Here is a 26,833-nt window from a genome sequence, read left to right as displayed (position 1 = left end):
TGTACATCCAACAAACATTTGGGGGAAAGCTTCCACAGACCCGGGAACTGGGGCGCCATGGTAAGCACAGGAGTCCCTGCTCTCACGAGGCTTAGTGACAGTTTGATGCAAAACAAAATCAGTCCACAAACAATAAAAACAAGCATCTCTCCACAAAATTTCCGGATTTGACACCTCACGTCTACCTTGCCCAGTGCCTCTTAAACACACACAGTTGACCCTTGAACAACAAGGGTTTGAACGGCACAGGTCCACTTATAGACTTTTTTCACTAAATACGTACTACAGTACTGCATGATCCTAAGTTGGTTGAATCCGAGGATGTGGAGGAACCGAGGATATGGAGGGTCGACGGCGTTAAGTCCCACGCGGGCCTCTGACTGAGGGGAAGGTCAGCACGCCTAACCCTAGCGTTGTTCCAGGGTCGACTATACCTACTTCCCAGCAGTACACTCCACATGCAAGCACAATACAGCTTTAATAAAGCCTCCTTTAACACAATCCAACATACATATTCATGAAGCACTTTCTATGCATCTAGCACAAAACCAGCCAAAATATTTGTTTCAGAAAAACTATGCGTTAAATTTATGTTTCAAATGTACTAAATACGAGCTCACAATAGGGAAGAACTATACTGGTCAGTCCTTAATTTCTTTTTAAAAAAAGTGATTGTCTATGTAGCCAAGGATTAATAACACCTGCCAAGGGAAGAGGGTACAGTGAGAATGCCGGTTCCAGGGCACTCTGAGTCATGCTTAACAATCTAACACCGTACCACCCAGCATCATCATGGGACATTTAAAGCACAATCTCAAGTTGCCAATGAGTCACTTGACCAGGAGGAGGGACTGGGCACCCAGCTCATCAGTAGAGGCAGTGGCATGCCAAAATGGAGAGGAGAAAATGCAGGGAGGAAGAACCAGGAGATAAGCCACCACCACTGCTCTAACCCACTTACCTACATTTCCTAAGAACTTCTCAACTTTTCCATCCATGTGAAATTTTTGAGGCGTGTGTACTTATTGCAATGAACTTCATATTTAATCCGGACCGTTCCATTTGATATTGTATTTGTTTTACAGAAAACAACACAATAACATATTAAGCTCTATGTACTCTACGCCAATGGCCCCCCGCCCCCCAATTTGGGGTATGTGTATTATAAGGCCTATTTCAAGTTATGCTGACAACGTAGTTGATCACCAAGTGACCTCACTGAAGATGCACATTGGTACAGTTTGCAAATGACAGCCTCCAAAACTTTCCAACTGGTGAGGGACTAGATTTTTCAAAAAGTCATGACTGTGAAAATCAAAATGGGACCACACTGGTCAAAGAGCTGACACAGCCCACCAAAAATTGCTGGCCACCAAGGTTCCAGGCCATGGCCACACATAACTCTCACTCCCAGACTTCAATAAGCCTAACCTACGTGGATACTTCACTGAATTAGAAGAGGAAAATACCTACCCAAGACTTTATAATTTCATAATGGAGAAGGAAGATCACCGTTTGTCAGCTGTAGCTTGAGATTTAGAAAATGGAACACAAACTTAACATCATGCATTGGTTTTAGAGGTAAGTTTTAAAGTGGAGCTTGAAGTTGATAACCCACAAGGCTACATTATGCCCACATCTCCATCCACGTGTGAGCTTCCTACTCATTATTAGCAAGTATGGGCCTTGACCAGCACTAGGGTACGCTGCGTCAATGGCATTATAAAAAGACACACTCTAGCTGGAGGCAGCATGGCCTTCAGGTCTGCTCTGCTTCTTTGTAGAGTGAGAGGCCGGACGACAAGGCACTATCGAGTCAGGCCATTCAGACAGCTGCTACTGCTACCTATCCTCCCCCATCCCTCGTAATCCCCTCTCCCCAGAAAACAGCTGACACATAATTCCAGGCCTGTGGCCAAGAAGAGGAGAAAAAGGAAATAACGGCATTAGCAGCTACCATTTCTGTAGCACCTACTATGTGCCAGGCATTGCATTGGTGGCTTACATATGTGACCTTTTCATCTTTACAGTAACCTAGGGATGCAGTTATTATCACTCCCACATTATGAATGAGGAAAACACTGATGGTATTTGAGCAATACACCAAAGGTTTGGGACCATCACTGACCTTTCCAACTCCCAGAAAAAGGGCCAGCTCTGCACGCAAACCCTTTCCCAACTCTAACCTCTGACATCACCACCTCTGTTGCTCTGGACTATGAGCCACCACTGCATTTCTGAAGTCACCTTCATCTTTCCCTTGGGCCTCACGAAGGTCTGAGATCCCATAACACACTCACCCCTCCTTTACCCTCTTTTTCCTTCTTTTCCTGAAGTTAAAGAAAGCTCAGACAGAAGAGCTATAAAAAAGGATGAGCTGTGGTACAACTTAAGAGAAAACTGATTTTTTATCCCACAACAGTCAGTCTCTGATGTTTTTATTTGTAGAAGACACAACTTGAAAACTTCAGATTCAAAGTGTAAAGATACCGTCATTCACATTGAAATGGTTAGGTAAAAACAAAGAAAACCCACGCACAAGGAAAGCAAATTTGGCAAAATATTCATTGTTAACTACATGTAGTAGGAATATACAAGTGTTCGCTGTATTATCCTTTCAACTCTTCTGTATACTTAACATTTTCATAATAAAAAATTAGGTTTTAATTGCTTCCCTAACTCGCTGGTTTCTAAATATACAACCAAAGCCTAAAACAGATATTTTCATTACACAGATCATCATTAACTTTTTATTTTCAAAAGTAAGGTCTTCTGCAAAGGCTCTAACTAAACCAAACTCAAATCTGCAATAACAACTTTCTTTGGCTCTAGGGGTGTTTTTCCCCTTGATGGAGAGAGAAGCCGACTGGCACTTAAACCGACAAAGGATTTTTTCCCCTAAACTGTTATTTACACAGGATGGAAGAACTTGTTTACTTTAATTTTTTGTGGGAACAGAGGACAGATGGGATTTAAAGCTTGCAGCACTGTTTATTAATAGCTGGGCTTTAATTCCCCTAGGCTGGCGTCTCAACCCCTCATCACCCAGCACTGGGCACTGTGACGCTTTCCACGTGATAGGTGCTCAAAAGATGCCTGTTGGTGACAATGGCGGTAAGTTGGAAGGAAAAAAACTGTGAATCATTCTTCCTCTGGCTGCCCAACCTCAGAGCTGGCAACTTCAGCTTCAATCAGACCAGGAGTATGACAAAGGCTAGGGTGGCTAGGGAATTAGGCTTCAAAGATGCACACACACTTACCTCCCAGCGTTGACTCCTTTCATGTGGTCTGTGTAAATATAGATATCGGGTATAAACTTGTTGAGAATGCTCCTTGCAGAATCCACAATCCGGTTTGCCATCTGAGGTGATACGCGTACCGAATACCTGCAACCTGGAGTTAAGGGTGTCATTCTGCTTGGACTCCACAACAGAGAAAAGTCAGTCATAAAGCTAGCAAATATTTGTGGAACTGTCATAACAAACTGGGACTTCTAATCCATTCTATTCTCCACCTGTATTTAATTACTTAACTTTGTAGTACCATAACTTAATTTTTACATTATTCTTTTTATTTATTATTATTGTATTATTATATAATTTTTTGTATTGTTATAAAAAGCCCTTGGTGAAAAACATCTACACAATATAGACACTTGGAAAGTATAAAATAAAAGCTGTCAACCCTGCTCTAGACTGCCTACCCATCCCTCCTCCCCTAGAAATGGTTCACCTCAATTTTGGAACAAGTAAAGGCAATTGCCCCCCTATAGGGCATGAGCCAGGCTCTCTCTGAAGTATTCTCTGACCATCCCCACTGCTGTAACCATTGAGTCTTTCTCTTAGGAACCTAAGTCTAGAACAGACACCACACTGGGACTGACCTGGGCCCCTGTGTGACCCAATCCACCCCCTGGTAAGCTGACAGGAAAGGCAGAAAAACATTAGTGAAAGAGCATAGTGGGGCTGTTTATAAAGGTATAAACAGGTTTTTGTGTTTAACTTCAGAGCCTATTTTCAGTTATTTAAGTGTCGATGATTCTATTTATGGATGATACAGGCTCCTCACAACTGCTACCCTGTGGTCAAAATATTGGTAATTAGCACTTTTACAACAGGGCACCCTCAGAAAGGAAAGGAGAAAGATATTAGCAACTCAAATGAAATGGTTGGGGCTTGAGAAAGTGCAAACTATTACCTAAAATTAGACTTTGTTACAGAGACTGGCTCTCCCCAACTCCACCTACCAAATAAAAAGTAAGTATGTACTAAGCACTTCCGATGTTCACTGTACAGTCAAGGGGCAGCTGCGTATGTGGGACGAGGGGCTACCAAAAACAGAGAAGTAACAACATGTGATCTTCCCACTACTCTGATCCAAACCCCATGCAGCAAGTCCAACGGGGAAAACAAGGTGTGTAGTCTGCCCAGCCTCGCCCAACTGTTCGAAAATTACTGTCAATAACACATTTAATTTTCATTTGAGCTGCACAAACAATATGCTCAGAGACTGAGCAAAGAACCTGACTGGCATCTGGCTCCCCTTTCTGACCCATCCTGAACATCCACAAAAGATCCAGCTTCCTCATGCTAAGGAGAATCTCCCAGTAACTCTGGGCCCTCCCAGATCTTGAGATTGGACCCCCTAGTCTGCTCGGTGTTCATCCCCAAACCGACACCACCACCCCCAGCTCCATCAACCAAAGTGTTCAAATCCTTCAGCCTGATCTGCCTGCCTTCATTCTTCAACCCAGAGATCCCCCCTCTCCTGAAATCCTCCGGGCAGCACCGACTGTGGCCTGCACTTGAACTTACCACACGTCTCCCTTCGTATACACTCATGCTGTCCTTGCTCTTCGATGAGACTGCACACTCCATAAGGAAAGGGGCTCTACTTCTGTATCCCTCACAAGTCTCTAATACACTACTTTTGTACTCAGAAATGCTTGATAAATATTTGACTTGACTCAAAGGACAAACCCAAAATGAGGAAAGAGCAAAGAGGGATTTTTCAATACACACACAGAGCCCAGTTACATCACCACCTCTTCTGTCCAGAATGTACTTTTGACCACAGGCAGCTTAGACAAACAGTCCCAGGTCTCATACCCTTTGGACCAGGAGGGTGCTATCCTTCTGAGGCCTGAAGCTGCCCATTCTCTGTGGGAAAATACAGATGTCGTTATCCTGACACATAAGCCCACAGCATTCATGTCTTCCAAAGTTCTTTCAGGTACATGATCATCTTATTTTATGCTCACGGTAACCCTGAGGCAAGGGCCACAGACTCCTGGTTCCAGGGCTCAAACTTAGGACAGCTGGGTCACGGAACTAAGATTCAAAATTAAACAGATCCAAATTCCCAGAGACAACCTTCTTCCCCCACCCCTCCAGGGATGTGGAAACCAGGTGGCTAACAACAGTGCTAATGAGGGCCAGTGGAAGCATATACTAGAATTCAGGAAGTGCAGTAAAGAAGGAAAGGGACTTTAAAGCCGGTTGCATCCCAGAGTCATTATGGAGCTATCTGGCTTGGCGTGGAGCCCCTACCATGATTGGCTAAGAGTTCTAGAATCAGACTATCTGTGTTGAGTGTCAGCTCCAGCAAACTGCATCATTCTGGGACTAATGTGCTATTCTTGGTGCCTCCACCTCTTCATCAGTAAGAAAAGGATAATCATAATACTCTCCTCACAGGGTCTGGAGGCTCAAATGAAGTAATGCACGTAAAGTGCTCAGCGGTGCCTGGTGTGTGGTCGGAGCCCAGTGGATGTCAACTATTGCTTTTCCTACTGGTAGTCCAACATTCAAATCCCAAAGCAGACGTTCTTTCCTCTCAGGAGTAAGAGACCTCTCTGAGAATCTAATGAAAGCTATGAACCCTCTCTCAAGAAACACGTGAACACACAATTTTGCAGACAATTTTGGGGGGTGGTGAATGTCCTGAAGGCCATTTATGAGTACCACACTGAGAACTCATATGCAAGAAAGACAAGTTCATGGCTACAGCCCACATGGAACTCCTGCCCTTCATCCTCCCTGGTGTTATAAGTCAGAGAAAGCTAAGGGGTGTGTGTGCGCGTGTGTGTGTGTGTGTGTGTGTGTGTGTGTGTGTATACAAAGAAAGAGACTGATTCTCTAAGTACCTTCCCTATAGTTAGAGAAAGGAAACCAGATTGTCCAACAAATTCTACCTCACGCCCCTCTTCTGCCTCTACTCCAGCTTCTTCACTTAACTCTTATGTACCCAGTCATGAGCTACTGGGACAGCATCACAAAACTAAAACACAGTGTTCCTTTCTCTCTCAGGCAGGGGGAGAATGAGAGTGGGTGGCAGTAAATAAAAGGCAACTGCACTGTCCAGTCACAGCTGCTGGCAGGAACAACACCAGCTCCCTCTCAGTCCCTGGACAATCAGTCAGAGAGATGCACTCTGCTGCGGTGGGTGGGCTGGGGGGTCGGGGTGGGGGGTGGAAGGGGGCAGCGGGGAGCCCAGTTAAAAGCACAAACACACCGGAGAGCGGAGAGTGGGGCTAGTTCTCCCAGCTCGAGCCCTCCTATGGGGAATACAACCTCCAAGCTCAGCCCAACCATTAACCGGCCTTGCAAGTAACAAACCACAAAACCACCTAAAGCTTTTTCCAAAGGCAGCTCTTTTTTCTCAGGCTCCAAAGCTGGCCAAGAAGGTGATCTCAATTCAAACCCACATTCCTTTGAGGTGTTTGAGAAATAGGCAGCTTTGCAGACCAGTGGCTGGAACGTTTGGTTTGCAGACAGGGATCTGGGCAAGGGCGCTGCGTCAACTCTCCTGGGGAGTCCAGAGGAAGGCTCTAGAGTCGGGGCTGTATCGGGCAGGGTTCAGGTGTCCTACTCCCAGCCTAAAGGAAGGTGAGGGGCTTGGGACCTCACCAGCATCCTTCTGGCTCAGAGTCTACACAGGAAAGGCTCGAAGAACATGAGAGAGAAGCCGGGGAGGAACAATGTTGCACCCCAGGTGCTCGGGGCACAACAGCTCTTTCAGCTTTTATGTGAAACACTATACAACCCCATTTCCCGCCGTCTTCATCAAAGGCTTCAAAACTCTCATAAGGCTTTTGCACACCCGGTACAGCGAGTACAGGTGGGATCCCAGTGTAACTTCCTCTGTGAAACCCATGTTGTTACCACAGGACTGTGGTAAACAAACAGAGCGCATGTTGGAAATCACATTTCCAAACTAGAGAGAATGGATTCCAAGCAGAGTTCACTGCCACGACATAGTATTGAGGAAACAAATCTCAAAAGAGAAAAAACAAACCGAAATAGTCCTGAGAGTGTGTAGGACTCCGTGTACAAGGCCATTAACCGCAGCATTTTTGGCAACAGTGAAAAACAGAAGACACCCCGATGGCCATCAACAGGGTTTAATTTGGAATTCTTTACATAGTGAAATACAATGTTAATGAGAATGAGGTTGAGCTATAAGTAACTGACATGGGTCAAGCAGAACAGGCATATTAAAAAAAAAAACAAAAAACCCACTTACTCACATCACATTTCCATTTCTCTATAACCTGTTTCTACCTCCTCTGAATCGGAGAACTTGAGAGTTGAACATCACCTTGGGACATCAATGGAAGTGTCCATCAACCTGGGGGCTACCCAGGACAGGAACCATTTCTCCCCCACTCTCTCCTCATATACACAGGTCTTGATCCATAATCCAAGAAAGAAGCTTTGTTATAAATTCCTCTGCTCTTGATGATGCCTACAAAGAACTTCAGGTAGCACCCCAAGTTTGATCTTTTATCTCATCAATGGCTCTCTCTGCCCTGTGGCTATGCCACGCCCCCATACCATGCCCTCACCACTCACTGTTCAATCTAGTCAAGGCCTCTGAAAAGTTAGTCCACTCCATACTTCTTTTCCTCCAAGAAGGACCACCCCAAAACCTCCTGAGAAATACAAAACTTGACTTTAAGCCCCTATCACCCCAAGTATACATCCTGGTCCACCCCACTCTGTCAAATTCCCACCAGGAAAGCCACACCCAATCCCATCAGCCCCCACCCCACCCCGCCTCTAACACTTGCCCTCACCCAGATCTTGTTGGCACCTAGAATTCTACCACTCTTAATATGTGAAACCCCAAAACACAGTTCCCTAAACATAATTTCTTGTTCTTCTACACAGCACACATATCTACTTCCATTAAATCTGCTAAGGATTCCAAACCCATAGCCAGGTGCTTTTCTCCAGGCTGGCGAGCCCCTGCTGCATTATTCAGTAAGGAGCGCACTGGCCGTCACTCCAATGCCACGCTCACCAATATGCCCTCTAACCTGTCCTTCTGCAGAACCCACTCACCCTGTCAATCCACACCCAGCCCTGGATGAAAATGGCCCTCTTGCCTCCTCTACTTCTCCTTCTAGGCTGCCAACTGCTGCTGGACCCACGGCCATGCAGCTGGCACCATGATAACATTTCACTTCAGCTGAGCCCTTATTGAAGTCCCACAGCCTTTTTCTTATCTTTAGTTACTATGTCCCTATGGGCACCCCACCCCCAATAGTGGCCCCTATGCCACTGTGATAGCACATCTTTACCACCCCTGTTACATGCCCTTATCATACCCGTGCTGACCCCCTTATCCTAGAACCCACCCTAACTCAGTAAAATTGAAAACTCCTCCCACTGGCTTCCAATCATCGTCAGACTGCTCCATCCTTACCATATACCTGCCATTTTTAATCCATCCCCTCTCAAACAATAACAAAAATAACAGCAGCCACAACTTACCAAACACTTACTTATATACCACCCCAGTGTCTTGTACCATACGTCTATTACCTCATTTAACCTTCTTTACAGCCCCATACAGTAGTCGTAAGCGGGCCCAATGATAAATGTGTCAACCAAGGCTTGGGGCCAAACATTTCCACCAGTGAGTGGCAAAGCCAGTTAAAATCCACATCTGTGTGACTCTAGTACCTATGCTTTAATCACCTTGTTACCTTGCTTTATCAGTCTCCCTCTCTCATATATAAATCTACTTTACCCAACCTACAAAAATACTCAAATCATCACCAACCTTTTTGTTAAAAAGGAAGGGAATCTTCTCAATTCTCTTCCTCAAGTTACCACCTTATCTTTCCTTCTATTCTCTTTCTTGTCAAGGTTCTTGAAAGAGTGGCCTCTGCTCTTCACCATTTCCCTCCATCACCCTGCAACCTAGAACTGGTTATCTGGCCTCTGCCTCTACCACCCTCTGGAAAGAGCTCCCAGGGGTATCAGTGGCAGCCTGCTGTGAGTCCCTCAGCTTGCTCCCCATCCTAATGCTGACTCCTCTGAGCCCTTCTAAGGCACTGACCTAGGTGGGCTTCCAAGAAGCTACATTTTCTTTTTTTCCTTTTTTTAGAAAAAAATGATTTGCAATTTATTCATAAACAAAGAGTTAACATCCCTGATATACACAGACTTTCCCTCACCAACTTCCCTTCATCAGTTTGTACAGGAAAACAGAATAAATGCTTGTCTCTACCAATTTTCAAAAGAATGAGTTGATTTCCAAGCGTGATGAATAAAGGTTTATTTTTTTTTAAGTATCGTAATAAATTTGTGGATGTAAACTTATTTTATGTGTTTCAATCAACTGTAATTGTTCCTATTGGTGGTTGGATTGTCCCACCTTTGGCTAGTAGGAGCCTCTTCAAGTTGGCTTCTGTGTCAAGTTGACATGACTCTAGTAGCCTTTGACAGCTTCCTTGATTTCTGGGAATTTTCCCAGATATTGTCAAATTCTTAACCATAGGGGTTATACTGTCTCACCTTCCCACCAGCCTTTCAACAGAATATGATGTCAAACTTTAGTTTTTTATCAGTCTGATTAGTGAGAGATGGTACCTCAGTGTAGTTTTAAAATGTTTTTTTTTAATTTTTATGTATTTTAAAAAATGAAATATAGTTATTTGATTTCCTTAGTCTCCTCTCAACTCTCTGATTTTCCCTAGTCTTCCTTCCTGGGAGCACTTACTTTGCTTTTGCTTTCAAGTCTTAGTGACCTCTCATGGTTCCACCCTTCTACATGGCACCTGACTCCAAACCTTTCATTTCTAGCTCTCCTTGCCCCTCACTTACAGTTCTACATTCCTAACTTCTAATAAGTCCTTTCTAGACTTATCCACTTACCTACCTGGAACCACGAAACCCAACATGAATAAAACTAAACTTATCTTCACCACCACCCACACGGCCACACCCCACCCCAAACATTTGTAGCTTCTATCTGAACAAATATGTCTATTCAGGTGCATAAGTGAGAAACATCAAAGTCACACTCAAGGATTCCCTGTTTCTCTAGCACAGACCCAGGTGATTGCTGCATCCTGTCCATCCTGCCTGTAGGACCTCCATAAACTAGCAGCCCTCACCTGTCCCCCAGTCACTACCCCCACCGGCTCTCTTTAGGGCATGATAATTCCCCACTATCTTTGCCTCTAAGTGATTGCCATCAGGTGATTAGGTGGTTTTTTGTTTGTTTGTTTGTTTGTTTTAACTTGTACCTACCAAAATTTCTACAACAAGCCAAAAATAGCCAAAAGTTCTTTAGGTACCACCAGAATTATCTTCTTGATGTGCAAAATTCTCTCTCCAAAAGAAAATTACTGACTCTGAATGAAGGTTGACTCCTCGGCACAGCCTCCCACCTTTACAGACTCCTGCCCCAACTTTTTGTCCCATCTTCTACTACCAAACACCCTTGACTGACCTGCATTCAGGCCACACCACGTTGCCTGCCACTCCCCAGAACCACTGTGCACTGCTCCCTCCACACAGGCCCACATTTCTGCCTGAAGAACTCCACCTTCTTTGCCCCACTTTACAAGTCTTTATTCTTCAAGGCTCAGTCCAAATGCCCTGCCCTCTCTATAGGAAAAAGCAGATGTTAAATGCCTGGACTTTTAACAGAGACAGGGTTCAAATCCCAGCTCTACCATTACTAGCAATGTGACGTGGGAGCAAATTCCTTTTGAAGCCTCAGTTTCCCCAACTACAAAACAGCATGTAAGAGAATTCAAACTCACTTTGAGGCTTAAGAATAAAGTACATAAAATATAAATGTATTAAATAAACTCCACAATCAAAAGACATAGAGTGGCTGAATGGATAAAAGAAGATCCAACTATATGCTGTCCACAAGAGACTCACTTTTGATATAAGGACATAAATAGGCTGAAAGTGAAGGCACAGAAAAAGATATTCCATGCAAATGGTAACCAAAGGAGAGCAGGGGTGACTATACTTATATCAAACAAAATAGACTTTAAGCCAAAAAAAGACTTCGAAGTTACTAGAGACAAAGGTTATTATATAACAATAAAAGGGTCAATTGAACCAGAAGATATAATAGTTATAAATATATGCACTCAACATTGGACCACCTAAATATATAAAGCAAACATCCACAAATCTGAATGGAGAAACAGACAGCAATGCAATAATAAGAGACTTCAGTACCCCACTTTCAATAATGGATAGAACAACCAGAAAGAAAATCAGTAAGGAAACAGCAGACTTGAACACTATAAACCAAAGAGAACCAACAGACATATACAGAACATCCAGCCACCAGTAGCAGAATACACATTCTTCTCAAGCACATGTGGAACATTCTCCAGGATCACATGGTAGGTCACAAAACAAAGTCTCAACAGACTTAAGAAGGATGAAATCACCCCAAGTATCTTTTCCAACCACAATGGAATGAAACTAGATATCAATAACAGCAAGAAAATGGGAAAATTCAAATACATGAAAATTAGAAACAGGCTTCTGAACAAATATTGGGTCAAAGAAATCAAAAACGGAAATTAGAACATATCTTGAGACAAATGAAAACAGAACAAACCAAAATTTATGAAATGCAACAAAAGGAATACTAAGAAGGAATTTTATAGTGATAGGTGCTTACATTCTTTCTACAAAAGAAGAAAGATCCCAAATAAACAGCCTAACTACACTAGAAAAAGAAGAAACCACATTCAAAGTTAGCAGAAGATCAGAGTAGATACAAATAAAATAGAAAAATGACAGGAAAAAAATCAACAAAACAGCTGATTTTTTAAAAAGATAAACAAAATTGACAAACCTTTAGCTAGACTAAGAGAACACTCAAATAAGTAAAATCAGAAATGAAAGGAAACATTACAACTGATGCCACAGAAATTGAAAAAGATCACAAGGGACTATTATGAAGGATTATATGCCAACAAATTGCACAACCTAGAAGAAATGAATAAACCTAATACCTATCAAGTCTGAATCAAGAACAGAGAGCTTGAACAGACCAATTACATGTAAGGAGACTAAATCAATAATCAAAAACTTCCCAACAAAGAAAAGCCCAGGACCAGATGGCTTCAGCAGATGAATCCACTGGTGAATTCTGCCAAACATTTAAAGAAGAATTAACACCAATCCTTCAACTTCTAAAAAATCAAACAGGAAAAACTTCCAAACTCATTTTGCAAGACTAGCATCACCAAAGCCAGACAAAGACAATACAAGAAACGAAAACTATAGGCCAATATCTCTGATGAACATGGATACAAAAAACCTCAACAAATATTAGCAAACTGAATTCAACAGCACGTTAAAAGGATCATACAACATGATGGACTGGCATTTATCCCTGGGATGCAAGAATGGTTCAACAAATGCAAATCAATCAATGTGATATACCACATTAACAGAATGAAGGATAAGAATTACATCATTGTCTCACTAGTTGCAGAAAAAGCATTTGACAAAATTTAACATTCTTTCATATAAAAACTCTCAACAAATTAAGCATGGAAGAAACTTACCTCAACACAATAAAGACCATATATGAAAAGCCCACAGCTAACATCCTCTTTAATGGTGAAAAACTGAAAGTTTTTCCTATAAGATTTAGAACAAAGCAAGGATGCCCACTCTTGCCACTCCTATTCAACATAGTACTAGAAGTCCTAGACAGAGTAATTAGGCAAGAAAAAGAAAGAAAAGGCATCTGAACTGGAAAGGAAAAAGTAAAATTATCTGTTTGCAGATGACATAATCTTATATGTAGAAACCCTAAAGAATGGATAAAAAAAAAAGAAAGAAAAACTATTAGAACTAATAAATGAATTCAATAAAGTTGCAGGATACAAAATCAACATACAAAAATCAGTTGCATTTCTACACACTAACAACAAACTACCTGCAAAGAAAATCAAAGAAATAATCCTATTTACAATAGCATTAAAAAAAACCTAAACACTTAGGAATAAACTTCATCAAGGAAGCTAAAGACTTATACACTAAAAACTGTAAAACATTGATGAAAGACATTTTAAAAGACTTTTTAAATGGAAACACAGTCCATGTTCATGAGTTGGAAGAATTATTGTTAAAATGTCCATACTTTCCAAAGCAATCTGCAGATTCAATGCAATCCCTATCAAAATTCCAATGTTCTTTTTAATAAAAATAGAAAAAACAATCCTAAAATTTACAAGGAACCAAAAAGGACTCCAAATAGCCAAAGCAATTCTGAGCAAGAAGAATAAAGCTGGAGGCATCACAGGTCCTGATTTCAAAACATGTTACAAAGCTACAAAAATCAAAACAGCATGTCATTGGCATAAAAACAGACATATAGACCAATAGAACAGAACAGAGAGCCCAGAAATAAACCTACGCATATCTGGTCACCTGATCTTTAACTAGGATGCCAAGAATACACAATGGGGAAAGGATATTCTCTTCAATAAACAGTGTAGGGAAAACTGGATACCTACATGCAAAAGAATGAAATTGGACTCATCTTACATCACATACAAAGATGGACTCAAAATGGACTAAAGACAAACATAAGACTTGAAACTGTAAAATTAGAAGAAAACATAGTGGGGAAGATTTTTAGCTTTGGCAATGATTTCTTGAATACCAAAACACAGGCAAAAGAAACAACAAAGTGAAAAGGCAACCTATGTAATGAGAGAAAATGTCTGAAATTCATATATATGATTAATACCCAAATATAAGACACTCATACAACTCAGTAGCAAAATAAACAAACAACCCAATTTAAAAATGGGCAAAAGACCTGAATAGACATTTCTCCCAAAAAGACATACAAATGGCCAAGAGGAACATGGAAAGGTATTCAACAGTCACTAATCACCAGGGAACTACAAATCAAAACCATACTGAGATATCACCTCACCCCATTAGGATGGCTATTATCAAAAAATAAATAAATAAATAACAGGTGTTGGCGAGAAAAGGGAATCCTTGTATACTGTTAGTGGGAATATAGGTTGGTGTAGCCACTATGGAAAACAGTATGGCGATTCCTTGAGAAATTAAAAACAGAACTAACCATTTGATCCAGCAATCCCAATTCTGGATGTATATCTAAAGGAATTGAAATCAGGATCTCAAAGAAATATACACACATTTCCATACTATTTTCAGCATTATTCACAATAGCCAAGGCATGAAAGCAACCTACATGTCCATTGACAGACAAATGGATAAAGAAAATGTGATATTTGCATGCAATGGAATATTATTCAGCCTTAAAAAAAGGAAATGCGGGCTTCCCTGGTGGCGCAGTGGTTGAGAGTCTGCCTGCCAATGCAGGGGACATGGGTTCGTGCCCCGGTCCGGGAGGATCCCACATGCCGCGGAGCGGCTGGGCCCATGAGCCATGGCCGCTGAGCCTGCGCGTCCGGAGCCTGTGCTCCGCAATGGGAGAGGCCGCAACAGTGAGAGGTCCACGTACCACAAAAAAAAAAAAAAGAAAAGGAAATGCTGTCCTTTGTGACAACATGGGTGAACGTGGAGGACATTATGCTAAATGAAATAAACCAGACAAAGAAGAACAAATACTACATATCCCCCTTATATAAGGAATCTAAATAAGTCCTAGAGACCTACTGTACACTGTAATGACTGTATTCTATACTTAAAAATTTTCTAGAAGGGTAGATCTTATGTTAAGTGTTCTTATCACAAAACAATTAAAATTTTAAAAATGTAAAATAATAAAGAGGGTGAAAGGAAGCTTTTGGAGGTGATAGATATGTTTATGGCACTGATCATGTTGATGGTTTCACAGGTATATACGTATCTCCAAACTTATCAAGTTGTACACATTAAATAAATACAGCTTTTTGTATGTCAATCACACCTCAATAAAGTGGTTTTTAAAAAATAAATAAAAATAAATTAAGTATAAAAATTATCATAGTGCACACAGAGTAAGCACTTAATAAATGGCAGATGTTATTCATTATTATTCATTCCTTCCACATATTCCAGACAAATTTGCTAGCCTTTACTCTTAGCTCCCCCAACCCACTGCACATCATCTATGTCACTTTACACATTATAGCAGAATTATGTGTTTGTATATTTGTTTCCTTCACCAGATGATGAGCTCTTCTGAGGGAGGAACTGCGATGCATTGGTGGCCCCCAAATCGAAGCCCTCAGGATAGTGTCACATACACTGGAGCTGACTGCTTAAGTGTTAACTGAAAAAATAAATGAATCAATCAGTCAATCTAGTTATGGTGAGGCAGGTAATAAATATTCTATCTCAGCCAATAATTATAAATTAATTGTTAAGACTTTTCCAAGATTGTTGTCTAAAATGTAAATAACCCTGGGAAGAAGTAAATTGTTATGAGTTATTCTTATCTTAGGGAGGCAAGAAAAAAAATAAGAAATCTGAAGCAAATGCAAAGGATACGCCATTCCTCTGATACGTCTGATCTTTCCTGGATCTGTGAGCTGAATGGGCTTCAGGACCTTCCTTACAGGACATGAGAATAACACTTCGCCTCCTCCCCCAGGGAGCATTCCCCGTCGCACAATCTGCACCAAGTGAGAAAGAAGAGGTGAGGGTTCAGTAGAGTGGATGACACCCAACCTGGCTGGTTTACACCAAGAATGAAAACCACCATTAGAAAGCAGCAAGCTCTTTCCTACACAACTTGTCAATCCCTTCAAGATGAACAGCACCTGATGTTAGCTCCACGGGGACATGTGCTAAGCAAGGAGACTGTGTGGTGTGTCGGAAAGAGCAGTGGACACAGAGCCTGCATGTCCCAGTCAAAGCCAGAGAGGTCACTTCATCACCAGAACCTGTTTGTTCAACCTTAAAATGAGGGACTGGCCTAGTTCATCAGCTTATCCCACTTCTTAACCATTAGGAACCCTTGTCTCCTCCTCTGGAATTAACTATCTATCAAAACTCTACATTATTAAATAAAAATGAAGTCATTTTCCTTGTTTAAAAACATCATTTTAAAAAATAAAGATGCTAAACAGCTTAAGATATCCAGTGTTATCACATTGGATTGATGTAATTCCCTTAAATAGCAAACAAACAGATGCTTAAATTACTTCGACTAAGTTTTGAAAGTAATGTACTAAAAATTCTCAGGGACATTCAGGTTGGGAGGCTCCGGACACAAATTAAGATAAATGATGTAGATCAGAGAGGCAGCATGGTCAGAATCCTGGCTCTACTACTTATTAGCTGAGTTGTTATGAGCCAAGGAGTTAATACATGTAGAATGCTTACAACATCTCCTACCACGAAGTAAGTGCAGTATAACTGCTGGCTACTCCTGTCATTACTGAAGGGTCCCTTTCAGCTCAAGGTCTGCAATGTTTGGTTCATGAATCCTGTGGGTCTTCTAATAAATGGTGACTGCAAATGTGCCACACACACGTGAGGCATATAGCTCCTCCAATGAGTTGGTAAGAAAATCTTTCACACTGATATATACCACTAACAATTTGTACATTCTTACCTTTAGCTCAAACGATTCACCATCAATCCCAAACTGTTTCAACAGAGGGAGCGCTGTTGCCTTAAGAACATCAACCTGTAGAATTATTTCAGAAAAAAAAAGCTTAGTTAAACCTTGAGAGATGGAAAGAAGAAAGAGCCCGCGAAGCAGGTGAAGGCTTAGCCTTCAGGTAGATGAAGCAGTCTAGTAAAGAGAAAAGAGGCTGGCTTACAACTGAGGGTGTGGGCCGGCTCTGCTCCCGAGTACAGACTGTGACTTTATAAGCCACTGGCTCCTGTGGGCCCCTTTCCCACATTTACAATATCATACACCTACCTTATGAGTCATCATGAACATCACGTGCATCAGGCAAAAAGCACCAAGAAACTGCTGGGCTCATACAGAAAACAGAGACCTGTGCTCAGTCTTAATAGGTATAGACACTATGCAAGAAAATCACCTGTTTTAGTATTCTTTTTCCAACATGACTGTTTAATATTTAGAGCTGGTGGCACTCAAGACTAAAGCAAACCAAATGAACTATTCAACCTAAGAGTCCTACCTAAGAAGCCTGCTGACACCCACCACAAAGGCATTTAAAGGTGGTGATTCTACAAGGCAGTGAGAGCCTCGGGGGAAGGACAGCCTCAAACTGCACGAAGCAACACAAACCCCAAAGTGCAATGACAGCATCCACAGTTGATGACAAGACAGTGCCAAGTGTAACTGTTATCTCCTCCTCAATCAAAACTCCTTCCTTGTTCATTTGTGGATTGCTCACAGAGGATAAGGTGACATTCAAATCAGTGGCAGCTTGCGAAAGAACAGCAATCCCTTCCTTGTTCCCAATGGAACAAGAGATGTTTCTTGGCCCTACGGGGGCTGACTCTATAACAGAAGGCGCTGAGGGCACAAGCAGAGGCTGCAGGGGAAAAGCCCTGATCGTTGCCCAGGCTCTGTCTCCAGTTAGCTGCGGGGCCTCAAACAAGAAAATCTCAACTGTCTAAATTTCCTTGTCTCTAAGGTAAGGAGCTCAGCCTGCCTGTCTCCGAGTTGCTACCAACTCTAACGTGCTAAGAGTCAATAGAACGATACTCCAGCAAGGCTTTACAGCAGAGAATGCGCCCCAGCTAAATATTCTCATATCAGAAAATTAACCAGAGGTAGCAATGACCTATGAAACCTAGGAACATGTTCAGCATGGATCAGGTGGGGCAGAAGCAGTTACCGGGAAAATTCATTAAAGATGAGCTCATTTCAATTAAATATTAAAGCTACACCCACCCACAAACTTAAAATATGCATTTGGGATTGCCAGAACCACAGTCTAGGCTAGTGTTAGGGCAGCTGGGGAGAAAGCCAAGCCAGATTCTGGAAAACGTGAGGGCTGCAAGAATGCAGGGCACTCTTGCCCACATGACTCCTGGAACTAGGCAGCCTCCAGCTCTCCTGGGGAAGAGAAGCGCAAGAGAACGGAACATCCCTTCAGGTCATCCTACTTACACCTGGAGTCATAAAGGATGAGGTCAAATTGACTCTGAGGGTCAGCCAGGAGCCCAAGTGTAACTCCAGATGTGGTCCTGGCTCCTAAGTCACTCTCCATCTGACGTGGAAGGCAGGCAACTAGGTTCAGTGTGACAATGGCTGGAAAAACAGTTGTGGGCCGAAGCCCCACTCTGCCTCTTACCAGCTCTGAGACCTGGACATTACCTCCCCAGGGCCTTGGCTTCCTGCTGTATAAAGAGGGGCTGGACTGGACACGGTCCACAGCCTCCCCTGGCTCTGCACACTGGTTCTAGCAGGGCGAGGGTGGTATGTAGGTTTTGCTTAACGGAAACTGTGTTGTGACTCTGCTCAGAGAGGAAAGGCAAAAGTCTGACCCAAGTAGAACCTCAGGGCAAAGGTGTCACCCTTACAGTCCGGTCAGTCAATCAACAGGTAGAAATATGATCAGACCGCACCAAATAGAAAAAGGGAAGCAACCTGCTCTTCAATTCCCTTGTCTGAAACAGTGATAAGAACACCCACCTCAACTCACAAATCAAATAAATATGGATACAGACATAAGTACACCTAGAACAGTGCCCAGCACACAGTAGACTTCTTTACCCTTTCAGGACAGTACTGAAAAAGAATGGACTCTTCATACACCAATTGGCCAGCTGTTGGCACCAGTAAATATCTACTGGGGGCTCTAATATCAAATCACCGAGATTCAAAGGAGACCTCCTAAAGTTTTCTTCTCAAAATTTCTCCCCATTTCCTATCTTTTTGCCTCCAAGGAAAAATGTCCCTACCCCTTTATGGCACATACCATCTCTGCCGCTTTCAACTCTCATCCTTGTTGGATGTCTGCAGAGCTACCCTTATTAAATCCCCCTACTCTTTTTTTTTTTTTTTTTTTTTTTGTGGTATGCGGGCCTCCCTCTGCTGTGGCCTCTCCCGTTGCGGAGCACAGGCTCCGGACGTGCAGGCCCAGCAACCATGGCTCCCGGGCCCAGCCGCTCCACGGCATGTGGGATCTTCCCAGACCGGGGCGCGAACCCGGTTCCCCTGCATCGGCAGGCGGACGCGCAACCACTGCGCCACCAGGGAAGCCCCCCCCACCCTTTTTATTTCAACTCTTTCCTTCTCCATTACACCTTCCCCTCAGCCTACAAACAAGATCAAGTTTCGTTCGTTTAAAAATTCCCAAACTCAGCTCTTAAGGAATCATCCTATCTAACTTCTGGAAGAATATCCTAACCTTCCATGGTTCTATTTCCTACTCATTCTGAACCTGTGCCTGCCCTTGCATTCCAATGGCACTGCTCTCTCAAAGGTCAATAAAACTTCTCACTGCTGAATCTCCCTGCCCAATTCCAACTCAACTCCTGCAAAGATTGACGCTTGGATCATCCCTGGCTTCTCAGAATTCAACTCCTGCTTGGCTTCTCCAAATACTTCTATCTCCACAGTCACTGTCTGCAGCTCCTCTTCCCCCCAGTCACACCTTACACACTCATTCCTCTTCTTTATTATTCTCAGTCCCTGGAACCATGGGGCCAAAATTCTACTGCCCACAGAGGCCAAAAAGGGAAGTTAAATGAATGATGAGGTCAGCTAAGACCTGTTTCCAGCTGAAGATCTCATGCCTCATCCAAAGAGGGCAGGTGCTACTCAGCTCCAACAGATGGCTGTTGTGGAGAAATAGCCATCCAGTGCTGCCACACCAACCTACTACCATGTAAACTCTGGGGTTTCAAACATGAACAACCAATTCAGATACACACACCACCACCACTACCAGCACACTGTACAGGCCAAAGGAAAAACACCTGTCAGATTAACTGAGCCAAAAAGCCGCCAGTGTTCAGCCTCGGCACTGGTCAATCTCCGTCCCCTAGGGAGTGAAATGTCAGTAGGTAAGATCCTGATGACCTATCTCTGAGGCTCCAGACAATAATTTCCAACTTTCAACTGGACATCCCCTAGGGATGTCCCACCAATATCTCAGGAAACAGGACCAAAATCAAACACATAATCCATCACCCCACCACAATTTTCCTCTTTCTGATCACTATCCTTCAAGTCAACCAGGACAGAAATCATGGAGTTATTTATGACCCCTTCCTCCTATCCCATCTCCAATTAGTTACCGAGTTATGAAGTCCCTCCCTCCACACCGCCCTTCATAACTGTCCCTACCCTTCCACTTCCCTCTGCATAATGTTCAAATTAGTTGACACCTCTGCAATTCATCCTTCTCTCAACCTCCATAGTTATCTTCCTAAAACCATGACTGATTCTGGGGTTTCCCTTCCTCCAGAAAGTCCTCCCTAGCCCTCAGCACTTTGCTTGTGCCTCTACCAGAGCCCAGAGGTATTCAGCCTTGTAGCCTCCCTAGCTGTGTTCACAGCTGTCTACCCTATGAGACCACGTTCCCTACGGGCAGAACTCATCATATTCATCCTTGTGTGCAGACAGTAGATGTGGACATAAACTGATGGGGAAACCACACATTAAAGAGAAAGTTCAAAATGAAGAAGCCACAGGTTGAAGAAGTTACTCTTTATCCAGGATTAGATGTATTTATTTTATCCTGGGCTGGAGCCAGGTACTAACCAAGGTCATTTTAGTCATGCAGCTAGCAAAAGCAGAAAGTCCTGTGGCATGTGAAAACAAACAAACAAAAAAAGTTTTTTAATACTCTGCAAAAAAAAGAATTAAGTACCCTTTCTAGGGAATTCATCAATTAATCTTTGTCACTGTTAATATGTAAATTTTAATCCTGCCAGTGATAAAAGCTTTTAAGATCACTGGCAATTACAGAAAGAGAACAAAACTGGGACACACAGTGCCAGCGTCTCCTGTCTGCTTCAGGGCCTTTTCCCAACATTCAAGGCACCTTCCCCTCCCCCTCCCAATCGGAAATGGTAGAGATCTCCTCTCATACTTTTAACTGAAGGACCCATTTCCTAGAATCTTCTGGAAAAAAGCAATCATTTGAAATTACTTTAAAATTCTAAACAGTTTATGCAACATTCCTATACAGCTAAGAATTTCAGATCTTGCACTGTACTCAGGATCCTGAGAAGAGTTTATGCACCTGAATTCAAGAATTGGGGAATAATTCTCTTAATGTCTAAGAACATATTAGCTGTGTTTATACCCTAGTCAGTGTCCTGGTGAATACCAGCAGTCCCTACTTTGGGACTAACTGCACCACCTAATTGGTCTTCCCTGGTTAGGGAAGGCACACACTTTACATTCTGCCTCAGAAGCCACCCCTTCAGTGGTCTTGGTCCAATGTCTGCAGAGGTGAAGATAAGCATCCTCAGTCGGAACTTCACATCATGGCCCTCGGCTTGAAGATAGCTTCTCTGCACAGCAGAGCAGCCGAAGGGAGGGATCGTTGCCCCACTATGAGAGGCCTAAGGCAGGCCTGCTCTAATCAATCTCCCTCACCTTCTGCTCCACCCTCCCACACGCATACAAAACAAACCCATCCCAGACTGGCATTAAGACAGCTGTGGTAGCCACAATGACTATTCTATCTGTATATTAAGCTAGCCTCCCTACACAGGCAGGAAAATTAGCACGCTTAATAAGAAGTGTGCTGGTGCCCCAAAACTAGCAACGCTCATATATACCTTCCCTGCCCTTGTGCCCTTTTTCTACACCTGCAGACTCTTCTCAGAAGAAGGAAGTCCTAAAGTGTATGGCTGAAGCCTGAGTCCAGATCATGCTGCAGCAATGCCAAGGAGGTGCTATTCTCGGCCTAAAATGTCGGTCTGCTGCCTTCCAACCTCAACCATCACATGACCTTTTGAAAACTCCACTCTCATGCACTTCAGCCAACAGAGTCATATTTCATGTCAACCATGATGAGACGGCAAGCATCTGTTCTGAAGGTTCTTAGACATGACAATGAAAGGCACCTTGACAAACATTAACCATCGTGACTGAATGTGGTGATTATGAGTCTTGGCTCATCTCCCTCCTGGAGTGATCAACCTCTAAATTTCTAGGTAAATAACAAACACTCTCTACAATACACCTGTGCATTATCAGGAACTGGTTTCTCAAAAGTTGGGTTGTGACAAGAGACAAATAAAACTCACATCTTGGTATGGCCTCACTACTCACCGAAGGGTCCACCTGGTCATTGGTCACTCCTCGCAGAACTATTCTCAGTGGGTGCTTCATAAATGGAGCCAGGCAGAGAAGACTTTCCAGATAATACCCAATGCTGCGAAGGATGCTGCAGTCATGTTCCACAGACCCACCATACAAGAGGCCAGGCTGATAATATAAGGTGGTTCCTTACACCGGAGAAAAGAAAGTCAGCAGAAAAAAAAACTTAGTGTCACAAAGGCAACGAAGGCAGTAAGTCCCAAGGGGAAAGTCTGGCAAGGGCATCCAAGAGAGTTCAAAATGCCATTCCTAAGAGTCCACATACTTCACTCCAAAAGCTGACTCATTACTGTCAAGCCCCTGTAACAATAATAAACTGTGAGTGTAATTTAATAAACAGTAATAAATTAAACCCCTCCCTGAGCCATCTGAACTGCCAAAGCCATGGCAGGGCACAGAGGAGATATCCTAACAGGCACCCTAGTCTCCCCGACAGCACACTCTCAGACTGTGCTGATGTGGGGTCTACAAGTGATGTTCTGAAATCATCATGCCAGCAATCAGCTTCTTTTAGGCCCGGGAAATAAAATTCCCCATAGACCACACTCACCAAACAAGGTACCTAGAGAAGGCAAGTACTTTATGGCACTTACTTCCATTAATAGTAGCTATTTTAATTTAATAGTAACAAATGGAAATGGCTAAAATTATTGAACAGCTTTAGTGGAAACTCTTTGTTACCTTTACTTATTCTTTCAAATATTCACATCATCTAAAAAGTTTCTTACTAGGTTTACATATTAGAGGAAGAACCAAATAAAATAGATGATTCAGGGAGTATGAATAAGTGAACACAGTATTTTTGATGCTAATAATCTTTGGCCAATGTCTTCTGGCACAATTTACCAATAAAGAAATTTAACATTAGAGGAAGGAACTATGTTCAGTCACGAAAAGAAAAGCAGCTCTTGGGAGTTTCATAAAATAAATATAGGTTTTACTATATTAAAAACCAAAATCCCAACCATCACAATCAGAATCATATTCTGATCAAAGTGGGAAAAACTCTACATCGATTATTCTAAATACTATTAAAGTCACAAAACAATCTTTCTTTTAGGTCAAAAATCTCTCCTCCCTCCCCTCAGAAAAGACTCTATAACCACTAAACTCTGCAAATCTGTTATGCCTGCAAATTAACCAAATGATAAACTGACCAGATCATCAGAATGAAGGCTTCCAGGGTGGGGGGAGCAGAGATAGACACATGAGGTGGAAGCAGGATCATGTAAATGTCTTACTTCTCAACCTAAGTTGCAGATATGACCAGAAAAGAATAGAATTACCTGCCCTCTGAATCACCAATAAAAATAGCTGAAAAAAATCCCCAGCAATTTCAAAGTAAATGAGCCAAGGAAGACTAAGGGAATCATAGCTTGCAAAGGGCATCTGATGTTTTATGCCTGAAACCTGCTACAGATCAACAAGTCCCATGGCCACTTATGAAGTCAAGCTTGTCTTCTTTCTTAAGAGAGCCAACACACAGAAAAGTTCAGTTTCCTTTGTTGAATATATGAGCAAAAGTACATAGTAAATGGAGCCAAAGGATGCTTGCCATGATCGTCTAACAATGTAGATAAGAGTTTCTAGGGGGCTTCCCTGGTGGCGCAGTGGTTAAGAATCCACCTGCCAATGCAGGGAACACAGGATTGAACCCTGGTCCGGGAAGATCCCACATGCTGCGGAGCAACTAAGCCCGTGAGCCACAACTACTGAGTCTGTGTGCCACAACTACTGAAGCCCGCGCACCTAGAGCCCCTGCTCCGCAACAAGAGAAGCCACCACGATAAGAAGCCCGCACACCACAACGAAGAGTAGCCCCTGCCCGCCACAACTAAAGAAAGCCCGCGTGCAGCAACGAAGACCCAATGCAGCCATGAATAAATTATAATTTTATTTTTTAAAAAAAGAGTTTCCAACAGCAAAAAAAAAACAAAAACAAACCAAAAAACCCACTCAGACAGGGCTTCCCTGGTGGCGCAGTGGTTGAGAGTCAACCTGCCGATGCAGGGGATGCAGGTTCGTGCCCCGGTCTGGGAAGATCCCACATGCCGCAGTGTGGCTAGGCCTGTGAGCCATGGCCGCTGAGCCTGCGCGCCCGGAGCCTGTGCTCCGCAACGGGAGAGGCCACAACAAGTGAGAGGCCCACGTACCGCAAAAAAAAAAAAAAAAAAAAAAAAAAAAAGACCACTCAGACAAAAAACTAGAAACAACCTAAATGTTTATCAGTAGGGAACAGTTACATAAGTTATCATGCTTCCATATGGTAGAATACAATATAAGGCCCACTGAAATACTGAGATGGACCTGCATGTGCCTAGCAAGAAAATTCCCTGAGACATCTGTGCTAATGAAAAAAACTGGCTGCAGAACAACATGAAGAGCATGACCCTGTTGATGGTTTGACATACAAAAGTGCCCACGTAAGCAAATGCACATAAAGGAGACCAGGACACAGTCCCCACACTGTGACCACGGCTGCCCCTGGGAGAGAGAATGGAAGAGGAAACAGGGTGAAGGGATTTTTCACATTTTTTGCATATACTTGTATAAACTTACTTTAAAAAACAAAATTAAAAAAAAAAATTCAGCACATACAACTACCTCAGACAGTTTGTTGGAAGATTTTATTGTGACAACATAAGTTAAATGGACATTGAAAAGTTGTATATAAATGTTAGGTATAAAATGTTTTTATTGGGCTTCCCTAGTGGCGCAGTGGTTGAGAGTCCGCCTGCCGTTGCAGGGGACACGGGTTCGTGCCCCGGTCCGGGAAGATCCCACATGCCGCGGAGCGGCTGGGCCCGTGAGCCGTGGCTGCTGAGCCTGCGCATCCGGAGCCTGTGCTCCGCAACGGGAGAGGCCACAACAGTGAGAGGCCTGCGTACCGCAAAAAAAAAAAAAAAAAAAAAAAATGTTTTTATTGTTTAAAAAGAAGAGGTGCTCGTCTGTTGATCTGAAATTTTCACTCTTCTAACTTACTTAAATCAAGTGTATTCTCCTTAAATTGGCAGATTTCACATACCATATCCAGACAATTCTATCACAGATAGGAAACCGGGTCTTTCCATCCAAATACAATATTTATACCATCAAAAAGAGTGACTAACAGAGGAATATTTAAGTATTATATGTAGATGCTTTCAGGAATGGGAAGAAAAGGAGCTTACCTGTTTGGTTTATTTCAATTCGAGAACCATTAGTTATTTTGTCCAACAGCCTAATGAAGCTGGCTTCAAAATCTGTGGGGAGAAAAGGAAACAGATTGGCCTCATGTTAGGTCACCATTTCCAGAGCACATCCCATTCAAGTACTGCAGTGCGGGGTAGGTTACTTCCTGCATCATACCTGGGTTCTTCTCAGGACCTGGGTGGCTCACTGGCTAAGGAATCTGAAGCAGTTGAAAAGCACTGACTAGCACATATATGTTTAGTAGAACTATTAGAAACAACTCAGTTTTCATATTCCACCAAAAAATAGCAACTCTACCAGCAATCTAATGGGACATTAATGTTAGCAGAATAACACCCACCTGTCCTTCTGACCTCAGGAGTGTGTGCCAAATAAGGGAGAAAGAACAGAAAGTAGGAAAGAGTTTTAAACTCAAATTCTTACTTGCCGCAGAATACCTGACAAGGAAAATTAAATCGAGGACCACCCTTCAGTCTCAGAGGCAGTAAAAGGTTACCGTCTCTCCCATTCAACAAAGCATCCCTGGCTCCTTTCCTCTATCGTTTACTGATCTAGAAGCTATCTAATCAGTTCAGTTTTTAATTTTATTACAAAGGTGCCTGAATATACAGTATTACTGCCACCTTTTTAATGCATGAAAAAAGACTGGAAGAAAAAATACAAAATGTTAATAAATAGGTTTCTCTTCATAGTAGGATTTTATATGAATTTAGTCTTCTTGTTTAAATTTTAATGTGTAAATTTGCTTCAATTACTTTTATGAATAAATTGTTATCTAGAATATAAAAGCTGGTTATTCTTTACAAGGTGGGGGAGGGTAGATTTTAAATGTGAAATATGGGAAGAGGTAGAGTGAAGACTCAGGATTAAACGTCCTCTGCCCTCCTTGGTAGATTTTACACACACACACACACACACACACACACACACACACACACACAGGCTTTAGCTTCAACCTCCCTCCCATGAACGGGGACAAGGAAGACCAAGTCTTCTGCACTGAAGGCATGGTGACTGCCTGACGCTTTCAGGCAGTTCCTACTCCTATAATAGACTAGCAGAGTTTGAGAGCACAGACCTTAGAAGTCACCTAAACTGATCCCAAAGGGTGAAGCAGATCAACTAAGCAATTCCCATCTACCTGTTCTGTTACTTA

General features: G+C 42.6%; 1 protein-coding gene across 10 annotated transcripts in view; it reads right to left on the bottom strand.

Moving 5' to 3' along the window:
* Positions 1 to 26,833, bottom strand: part of RCL1 (RNA terminal phosphate cyclase like 1) — a 171,504-nt gene that overhangs the window by 131,576 nt on the left and 13,095 nt on the right. For all 10 annotated transcript variants that reach the window (XM_055087201.1, XM_055087204.1, XM_055087205.1 and 7 more), the window contains exons 2-6: positions 25,656 to 25,727; positions 22,438 to 22,613; positions 16,831 to 16,905; positions 15,762 to 15,886; positions 3,261 to 3,386 (exon numbers count right to left, since the gene is read on the bottom strand). In XM_055087201.1, the coding sequence (XP_054943176.1) occupies positions 3,261 to 3,386; positions 15,762 to 15,886; positions 16,831 to 16,905; positions 22,438 to 22,613; positions 25,656 to 25,727 (574 nt within the window). The remainder of the gene's footprint in view (positions 1 to 3,260; positions 3,387 to 15,761; positions 15,887 to 16,830; positions 16,906 to 22,437; positions 22,614 to 25,655; positions 25,728 to 26,833) is intronic.

This window comes from Physeter macrocephalus, chromosome 9 (assembly GCF_002837175.3).
Source record: "Physeter macrocephalus isolate SW-GA chromosome 9, ASM283717v5, whole genome shotgun sequence".
NCBI classification, from domain to species: domain Eukaryota; kingdom Metazoa; phylum Chordata; class Mammalia; order Artiodactyla; family Physeteridae; genus Physeter; species Physeter macrocephalus.
This window is presented reverse-complemented; position numbering and strand designations above follow the sequence as displayed.